Source organism: Sturnus vulgaris, chromosome 10, assembly GCF_052056855.1.
Source record: "Sturnus vulgaris isolate bStuVul1 chromosome 10, bStuVul1.hap1, whole genome shotgun sequence".
Classification (NCBI taxonomy): Eukaryota; Metazoa; Chordata; class Aves; order Passeriformes; family Sturnidae; genus Sturnus; species Sturnus vulgaris.
In genome coordinates, this window is record NC_142252.1 from 17011802 (window position 1) to 17020829 (window position 9028).

At 62.3% G+C, this 9028-nt stretch overlaps 2 protein-coding genes across 5 annotated transcripts; both read left to right on the top strand.

The window, feature by feature from the left end:
* Positions 1–1266: 1266 nt before the first annotated feature.
* On the top strand, positions 1267–7095 carry FAM131A (family with sequence similarity 131 member A). Of its 4 annotated transcripts, none has more exons than XM_088170962.1 (6): positions 1267–1374; positions 2954–3078; positions 3856–3949; positions 4213–4395; positions 4579–4707; positions 5071–7095. In XM_088170962.1, exons 1-6 carry the CDS (start codon positions 1344–1346, stop codon positions 5511–5513), a joined length of 1005 nt encoding a protein of 334 aa, XP_088027088.1. In that variant the 5' UTR covers positions 1267–1343; the 3' UTR covers positions 5514–7095. The 4 variants fall into 4 exon arrangements, with proteins under 4 accessions (XP_088027088.1, XP_088027090.1, XP_088027089.1 ...); XM_088170964.1 differs by having other exon boundaries at positions 1316–1430; XM_088170963.1 differs by having other exon boundaries at positions 1360–1378.
* Positions 7096–7338: 243 nt separating this feature from the next.
* Positions 7339–9026, top strand: LOC106850343 (heat shock protein beta-7-like). The gene is made up of 3 exons (XM_014871581.2): positions 7339–7480; positions 8174–8325; positions 8838–9026. Exons 1-3 carry the CDS (start codon positions 7339–7341, stop codon positions 9024–9026), a joined length of 483 nt encoding a protein of 160 aa, XP_014727067.1.
* The last annotated feature ends 2 nt before the right edge of the window (positions 9027–9028 follow it).

The following is a 9028-nucleotide window of genomic DNA, read 5'->3' on the forward strand; positions in this document are numbered from 1 at the left end:
CTGTGGAAGGACATTTTTCTATCAGCCCTTCCTGGCCTTGTCTTGCAGTTGTAGTGGAGATGGGGTACAGCCGGCCCCTGCTGGGGTTCCCCTGTGGGGTATCCCTGGTATGCCTGCTGGGGATAGAGGCTGGTCCCCCTTGGGGCTGGAGGCTGGTCGTTGTTGCCTTGGGCTACCTCTTGCTGAGTCACCCTGGCCATGGCCCAGAGGGTACAGAATAATTAACTGGAGGCTGTTCCCCAGATTAGAGGCTGATCTGTCTGAGCTGCAGCCCTGGCATCACTAATGCTGGGAAGCAGTTGGCAGGGAAAGGCCTCGGGATGGGGACTGGGCAAGAGCTTCCCCTGACTGGGAATGAGTGAGGAGGCCCTTTGAGCTGTTTGGGTAACCTGCTTGCCAAGAGAGAGAGAGGGCAGCACCGCAGTAGTGCCCTCCTGTGCCAGGGACCAGGTACCACAGCATTAATTGCCAGCAGCAAGTTTCAGAACGAACACTGGCTGACCCATCAGCGCTGGCCTGCATCTCCTGCAGGGGCTGTTGCTGTCAGACGTGATGTTCCAAAGCCTGCACCCACCTGTCCCCAACCCAGTTCCCTGGGGGCTGTGCCAGAGGCCGTGTGCTCCCTCCCGCACCACCAGGTCCTCGGGGGAGGGCAGGGGCAGGCGGGTCTGGGGCAGAAGGCTGCCCTATTTCTGCAGGGTCCCAGCCCTTGTCCCCCCGGTGGTGTAAGGGGCCAGGGGCAGGGCGGGGCGGCGCTGTCCGCGGTGCTGGCACGGCGCTCTCCGCGGTGGCCGGCCTTCTTCCCCTCCTCCTCAGCCCCCTCCTCTTCCTCCGTCCATCCTCCTCCTCTCCGCGCCCCCTCCTCTTCCTCCATCCCCCTCTTCCTCTTCCTTCAGCCCCCCTCTTCCTTCATCCTCCCTGGCTGCCTTCATCCCCCCCTTCGCCTCTTTCCTCATCTCCCCTTCCTCCTCTTCCTCCCGGCCTCCCTCTCCCCCATTCTCCCCTTCCTCCCTCCCTCTCCCTCATCCTTCATCCCTCTCCGCCTTCTCTTTCTCAGCCTTCCTCCCGCACATTCTCCTCCTTTTCCTCCTCTTCTTCCCGCCTCCCCCTCTCCCTCCTCTTCCTCCCCCAGCAGTGACGTCTCTGGACGTGCTGCTCCCGGCCCGGCGCAGACACCGCTCGGGGCTCCGGTACCGCTCGGGTCTTCGGTACCGCGGCCCGGCCCGGCTCGGCAGCGGCTCCGGCGGGGCGCGGGCGCTGTCCGGGGCCGCCCATGCGGCCGGGGGGCGATGTGGGCGGCGCGGAGCCGGCGGTAGTGCCCGCACCCGGGCCCCCCCGGGAGCATGGGCTGCATCGGCTCCAAAACCACCATCGGTGGGTGAGCGACACCGGGATGGCACCGGGGACTGGAGGGGATACAGGGTCCTAGGGTATGGAGAGTGTTAGGGGAACTCGAGGGTGGGGAGGGGGATGTGCGGGGGCTGCTGGGGGCGGTCGAGGGGCTGGAGGTGATACGATAGGGGTGAGGGGAGGCTGGGAATATGAGAAGGTGGAGAGCAGGGAGCTGAGGGGGATCCAGGGGATGGAGTGGTGGTGTACGGGGACTGGGAGGCTGTGAGGGCTGTAGGGTATAGGGGATTATAGAGGTGGCGGCGGGGTACACAGAGATAATTGGGGTATCTAAGTATGTTGTGTATACGGAGAGCTTGAGGGCTCTGGAGGACATAAAGGGTGATGGGGGCTACAGATGGGTGGGGGGTTGGGAGCTGGGGGTGCTGCTCTGGGGCAGCTGGGTGGCCCAGGGAGTGCAGGGAGATTTGGGGGGATGTGGATGTGTAGAGGCTGGGGCGACTGGAGGGGTCAGACTGCAGTTGTGGGGGAGCTGGGGGGTGGGGGTGTGAGGGGAAAGGAGTGTGGGACTGGGTACTGGTAAGAGTCCTGGGAGGTTTTGGGGTAGCTATGAGAGAGATAGAGTTCTTCTGGGGGCTGTTGGAGGCTGGGGTTTGCTGCAGTGTGTGGGGTGCAGCGGGGGTGCTGCAGATGTCCTGGGGGTGCTGCAGGAGGGATGGGGACTGTGATCAGAGGGTGTTCTGGAGGCTGGGTTCGTGGGGGCTAGGACAGTGTTGGAGACATGCCGGAGGGGCCCTGGGGGTGTTGTTGCTAGGATGTCACCGCAGGGTGCCCCTGCCCACAGCTGGGAGTGGGGGCGATCCTCTCTGCAATTTTCCAAGGAAGCCAGGGTGTACCCTCAGAAGTGGGTGGGAGGCAGCACTTTTGAGCTTCCTTGTACCCACCTCACAGCTGGTTTACGTCAGTCAGGCCCACCTTGGTGCAGGGGAAATGAGACTCTTGAGGGATACCCTGTCTTGGCCCTTTTGGGACTGGCCTTTCATGGCAACTGCATTGACAGGAGACCCTCAGTGCTTGGGAGTCAGTGCCTGAGGGTGTGGGCACCCATCCATTTTCGGTGCCAGTGCCAGGAGGTCAAGCTGTTGAGGCAAAAGATGGGTGCAAGTGCTTTTACTGACCCTATCCCTTCTTGCTTTTTTCCCTCCTGACCCAGTGGCAGGGAATTGGAGAGAGAGATTTTGGAGATAGTGGAGGAACAGCAGCCTCCTGCAAGTATGGCCCAGTGCTGTCTCCCTTCACATACCCAGCACCTGGCCTGGTCCAGCCTGGTCCAGCTGCCCCCACCCCTCCCAGAGCAGCTGCCAAGCTGGGACAGGCGCCTGGTCCCCAGTGCCAGGCTGGGGATGTGCGTTACCGCTGACACAGGCGGAAGAGTTGCCCGGCTGTGAGTCACCAGTGCTGCAGCAACGAGTTGTGTCTGGTCTCAGACTGGACAAGAAACTGCTACTACAGGATCAGTGGGTGGGGGACTGAGAGAGCTGCTGTGGAAATGGAGGTGCTGGGGAAATGGAGGTGCTGAGGTTGGCCTTGGCTCTTCCTGCAGTGGCCGTGGACACGACGCTCTGTGTGGAGTGGAAGGAGGTGAAGGCACTGTCACCCCTGAGTGTTGCCCGCCCACTGCCCCGGCTGGTGCGCCAGGCCTCCTTCGACAGCCAGGACTTCCTCCAGGTACCACGGAGCCCAGCCATACCTGGCTGAGGTAGCCATGTGCCGGTACCCCATGGTGGGGCACCCATCCTGGCCATGGCCCTGCCAGCTCGCAGTGGCTCGGGGCTGCTCTGACGTCAGCCATGAGCCGGGCTGTATCCTGGGAGAAATCAGTCCACGGTGCCTCGTTGCCATGGCAATGCAATTTGTTGCGCGCCTCCAAATCCCACATCTCTTCCCCCGTGGCCATGGGCTCAGGGCCTGGCATGGCTAGGATAGCAGTGGGAACGTACAACTGGATGTCCTGGCATGGTGTGTGCTGCCAGGGAGTGAGTGCTGGCGAGCTGGGCTGTGGTGGTCTTGCACATGCATGTGTGTGTTCACAAGCCGGGGAGAGCACACACGTGTGTGACACCATCTAGCACAGGGCACATACACATGTGAGCGCACACAAGTGTGCAGATGCACGTGTGTATACAGTGGAGTTCTGATGTGAGTGGGCAGGTGCATGTTTATGGTCAGTTTGCGTGTTTGAGTGCCTGCCTGTGTGTGTGGGTACATGTGGTTACCTGTGCAGGTATGTGTACACAGTGTCAGTGTACGGGTGTACTGGCATTGTGGGAGTGTTCCCTGCTGTGACCATCCCTCTGCGCACACGTATGCCTGTAATGTGTGTGTGCACAAACTCCCCAGGCCCCCTGGAGTGGGCATCAAGAAGGGCCAAGCCCCCTCCTGGAGCATGTGGCTTCCAGAAAGAGAATGGTGCCAGGGCTGTGACCACTTTTCCCACTCTGGCAGGTCAATGTTGAGGACACTGTCGAGATGCTGCCCAAGTCACGGCGTGCGTTGACCATCCAGGAGATTGCTGCCCTGGCCCGCTCCTCTCTGCATGGTAACTGCTCACCTAGGGACTCCTCTGGGAAAGGGGGCTCTCCTGATGTGATGTGAGTCTGGGCCTCCTGAGGCGTGCCTGGGTGTCACCTGTATGGAGTTTTGGGGGGGCCCAGGGGGTTTCTGGTGGCACTCAAGAGGAGGGCATAGGGGTGCCAGGTCCCATGGACTGGAGGTAGAGGGTGCTGGGTCCCAAGGTTGTGGGCTCTGTGGTGAAGACTTGAGGTGCCGCAGGGCGTGCTGACATTGGGGCACATCCCACAGGCATCTCGCAGGTGGTGAAGGAGCACGTGACAAAGCCAACGGCCATGGCACAGGGCCGTGTTGCCCACCTCATCGAGTGGAAGGGCTGGTGTAAGCCAGTGGAGTCACCTTCTGCCCTGGAGAGCGCCTTCAGCTCCTACTGCCACCTTAGTGAGGGCGAGCAGGAGGCACGATTTGCTGCCGGTAGGCACCATGGGCATGGCCGGTGGGTATGGTCCCAGGGCAGGAGTGGTGGAGTGGGTTGTCCCCATTCATCCATCCACCCATCCATCCATACTATGGCACTATGGGCTTAGAGGTGCCAGGGCAGTGGGACTTTGGGAGCATCTCCCTGCATGTGTTTGATCCGTGCCTGTCCTGTGCCAGGTGTTGCGGAGCAGTTTGCCATCGCTGAGGCCAAGCTGCGAGCCTGGTCCTCAGTGGATGGGGACGACTCCAATGACGAGTCCTATGATGAGGACTTCATGCCCTCCACAGAGAGCTCCCAGCCCACCGGTAAGTGCCGCGGGGAGTGGGCAAGTTGTCCCACTGCTGGTGTGGGTGTCCCACCACTGAGGGTTAAAGGAATGGGATGCCTGCTGCTTGGCACATTCCCCAGCCTGGCCACTCCTATACAGGACAGTCCTGCTGCCTGGCACTCTGGCAAACAGTGCCTGAGCTGGGGATGGGGAAGCCCTCAAATCCAATCCGTGGTGCCAGAGCGTGTTTTACTTTTCCTTTGGTGGTTACCAGTGTCATGCATGCAGCAATTTGTGGGTAAAGCAGGCATGGGACTGCTCCCAATCTGCGGGGCACAGGGCAGGGGGCAGCAGACATCCCTGGTGCCCAGACTGACCCAGACATCCTCGTTTCTCACAGAGCTGACAGGCACGATGCCTGCCAGCGTGCTGCTGCGAGACCTGCTGCAGGGCCACCTGTGCCAACTGGGCGTGCGGCACGGCTCCTGCGAGCCCGAGAGCGACTCCTCACACACCCTCTCCCCTGAGACTCTCTGCTCCAGCCTCTGCAGCCTGGAGATGGTGTCCCCCTCCGAACTCACTGCCAAACTGCTGGGCTCCTTGGGGGGTGAGGACCTGCTGCTGCCCAAGCTGCCGCCCCCAGCCAGCCAAAGTGCCTTGCGGGGCCTGGCACGGCTCCGGTGCCAGGACTCCCTCTACTCCGTGTCCTACGCCGAAGCCTGTCTCTCGCCCACGGAGGACGAGGTGGTGCTGAGCAAGGACTTCCCACTCCGCCGGAAAATCTCTGACGTCGCCTCCTCCGGGGTGGCATCGCTGGAGGAGGAGGAGGCCGAAGAGCCCTGATGCCTCCTGGGGTGCCCTGCCCCTCCTGGTGGGGGCCCAGGCCCCCTGCCGAAGCCCTCTGGCCAGACCCCACGCTGGGTGAGGGACAGGCCCTGCCGCTGCTCCCCCTCGCTATCCGGGTGCAGGAGGGGTCCGGAGGCCACTGCAGCCCCCCCAGCCAGTGTGCCCCCACCGTGCCCTGGCCCTGCTTGGCCACATCGTTGCCCTCCTGGATTTTTGCATGAGAGCAGGGAAGGGGCGCAGGGAAGGGCATGGGGGAGGGGGGGGTCTGTCCTCTGCCCTGATGCCCAGATGTGCCCCCAAAAACTGACAAGACTAAATAAGTGGGGCTGGTTGTTCGCATGTTCTCCCCCAAAACCACCCTGGGCTCCCCTTTTGGGCACAGTTCCCTCTCCCCCACTGGCATGGCTGAAACTCTCCAATCATCCTGTGGTACCTCTACCACCCCGAGCCAGGGTGGTGGTGGGGGTTTCGGTGTGGGAAGGGCTTTTCTCCTCTCTCCCTGGCCAACTTTTATTGGACCGAGTTTAAAACTGTGAACTGCTGCCTTGGAGCATGGAGCTGCTGGAGGGATGCTGTGGGGGTGCCAGGGGTGCTGAGGGGCTGTGGATGTGCTGCGGTGCTGGGACATTCTATAGTTATGTACGTGCATGGGGCTGACACAGGAAGACTGCAGGGCCAGCTGGGCGCAGGTCCCCCGGCTGGGGGCTTTGGACCACCAGGAGAGCAGCCCCAATCCAGCCCTGCAGCAAGGGGGTCAGCCCAGCCAGGGGTCCCCAAGTATGCTGTGAGGCAATGCAGGGTGGAGAGAGGGGGTAGGACGTGGGACCAATGTCCCTGTTGACAAATCACTCACCCCTAGCAGGGAACCAAGTGCCTACATGAAGGGCAACCAGCCCCCGCTGTCCTGGCTGGGGGTGGCACCCCCAGGGGACCCCTCAAGCCCGTGTGAGGGGTTCCAGGCACATCATTTGGGGGAGGAATGCCAGTTTTTGCCAACGCTTGAGCGCCCCTTCCTGCATGGCACGTGTTCTCGTGGGGCCACTCTCCTCCTGCATGCTGCTCCTTACCCAGCCCAGTCACTGTTCCCTGTCCCCACACCCCGGGATGCCTCCTAGCACCCACTGCACCTGTGCTCCCCTGCATCCCCCAGCACCCCCACCAACCCCTGCCGGGCACAGCTCCTGGGCTCCCTCCCTGCCGTGGGGTGCCCGGTGTGAGGCTGGCACCCCCTGCCCTGCATCACCGAGGGGCTGCAGGGGCCAGCAGGCCCGACACCATGCTGATGGCTCCCTGCCACCCACTACCACTCGCTCCCGGGGGCAGTGGATGCTCCCCACGGTGCTGGGATGGGCTGGGGGTGCGGGGTGCCTGTGGATGGTTGGGGGTCTTTGCTCTGTGTGTGTGTACATGTGCACACCCGGGAGCGCATGGGCATGTGCACGCATGTGCATATCTGTGGGAACTGCCTGAGCCCCCCGCCCCGCTGAGGCGGTACCTGTGGAGTATCCGTGGGGTGCCCACACCATGGCACCCCCTCCTCCATTCTGCCAGGTCTTGAATAAAGTCAATTGTGCGAGCACTGCGCCGGGCACCTCTTCTTGCAGGAGGGGGGCACCTCCTCCCCAGGGAGCCTGCAGGGTGGCAGGCCAGCGGTGGCAGGGATGCATCCCCCTCTGCGGCCCCACAGGGTGACGGAGGCCTCGTCCCTTATCTCGCATTCCTGCGGACAGGGTGCCTAATTATGGGCATCTGGAGGTGGTGGCTGGCGGGCGGCTGGACCTTCCCCACGGCAGGGCCCTGGGGGGTTCGGGCAGCAGGCGCCATGGCATCGCTCAGCTCAGCCTCCACGTACCGCACCGAGCTGCTCAGTGCCTACGGGCAGGGGCACAGCGATCCCCGCTTCGAGGGCGACCGGCGGCATGGACCCTTTGGGGCACGGGGACAGGAGGCGTTTGGGTACCCAGGTACCGGGCGTGGAGGGTGGGGTTGCCCTGCTACCCTGGGGGAGCCCTGCTACTCTGGGGATGGTCCCCTCCAAGGTGATCCAGCTGATCTGTGCCTGGGGACAGCGTGGGACCCTCCCCCCAGCACAGGTGGGAGGGCTCAGAGGGGAACCTTCACTGCGCCCCAGGTGCCCCATGGCTCTCTGGACTATCCTCCAGCTCTTACTCCCCAAGTACTTTTGTGCTCCCACTGTAAGTCCCCAATAACCCCAGTGTCCCTGCTCTTCCCAGGACCACCATGCTGCCTCATCCCCCCTCCCCAGACCCTTTTGATCCTCCTTTTGTCCCCAACCCCCCCCATAGCTTTTCCTCCCCAGCCCAGACCATCCTGATAAGTCCTCAGCTCCCCTGTGCCCCCCACCCTTTGATGTCACCTGCTAGGCCCCCACCTCCTTGTACATCCCCAGTAACTCCAGTGTCCTCCTCCTGCCCAGCCCACTTCCCCCAGACTTTCGTGGTTATCCCCAGTGTCTTCACTGTCTTGTGCCATTCCCTCCCATACCTCTGGGACCCCCAGTTCCCCTTGCAATTCCTGAGAACCTTGAATATCCCCAAACTCCCACTGCCATCTGCTATGCCCAGCCCTCCCTCCCCCATTGTCACCAGACTCTCTCACACTCCCCTGTGCTACAGCAACCCTCCAAATGCCCACAGAGTCCCCAGGTACCATGTACCCCTGCAGCCTGGGCACCTGGGTGCGTGCCCAGGGTGACACCTACCAAGTAGTGGCTGACGTCAGCCAGTTTGAGCCCCCTGACATCGTGGTGACCACCTCCAACTGCCATGTCGCCATCCAGGCAGAAAAGGTGAGGCACCTGAGGGGGCAGCATCCCCTCCAGCCATGGCACAACGGGGTTCCTGTCCCATGATACCCGCTCCTGTGGGTGGCAGGGATGGGGTGGTAACTGGGGAGCTCTGCCCTAGTGATGAGACAACAGGTAACTCCTGCTCTACTGCACCTGTCCTGTACTGGCATCACTGGGAACTGTCCTCACTGAGAATGGGACAATGAGAATGGGAACCCCTGCTCCATTGCCCTCTCAGCTGGAGGTGGCAAGTGGCAACAGTCCTTGCTGGCACTGGAGTACCTGGAATTTACCCCAGAAGCCAAGACTTGGGCAGGAGAGGCCTGCTTCCTTCTGGCAATGGGGTAACTGGGAATTGCCCTGGAATCACTGGGATCTTTCCTGTTGAACTCCTTGTTGGAGCCAGGGTGACTGGGAGTTGCCCCATTAGAAGCACTAGGGTAACTGGGAATGTGCTGTGGAACCCACCATGCCACACTGTGTTCCACTGCACTGGTGCTGCCTCCCTGCAGGTGGCTGAAGATGGCACCGTCTGTGACACCTTCACCCACAAGTGCCAGCTGCCCGAGGACACGGACCCGCTGTCAGTGAGCTGCACCCTCACCGAGACTGGCACGCTGGTCATTACTGTCCGGCGCCGTGCCACTGCCAGCCCTGGGCATCCCCCACAGCTGCTGTACCGCAGCGAGGCCATGCTGTGAGA

Coding starts and splice junctions, on each gene's coding strand:
- FAM131A (XM_014871714.2), top strand. CDS start 2,917: ATGGAGGTGCTGAGGTTGGCCTTGGCTCTTCCTGCAGTGGCCGTGGAC. Junction 3,079..3,855: donor ACAGCCAGGACTTCCTCCAG/GTACCACGGAGC, acceptor CCACTCTGGCAG/GTCAATGTTGAGGACACTGT. Junction 4,708..5,070: donor AGAGAGCTCCCAGCCCACCG/GTAAGTGCCGCG, acceptor CGTTTCTCACAG/AGCTGACAGGCACGATGCCT.
- LOC106850343 (XM_014871581.2), top strand. CDS start 7,339: ATGGCATCGCTCAGCTCAGCCTCCACGTACCGCACCGAGCTGCTCAGT. Junction 7,481..8,173: donor GGAGGCGTTTGGGTACCCAG/GTACCGGGCGTG, acceptor AAATGCCCACAG/AGTCCCCAGGTACCATGTAC. Junction 8,326..8,837: donor TCGCCATCCAGGCAGAAAAG/GTGAGGCACCTG, acceptor GCCTCCCTGCAG/GTGGCTGAAGATGGCACCGT.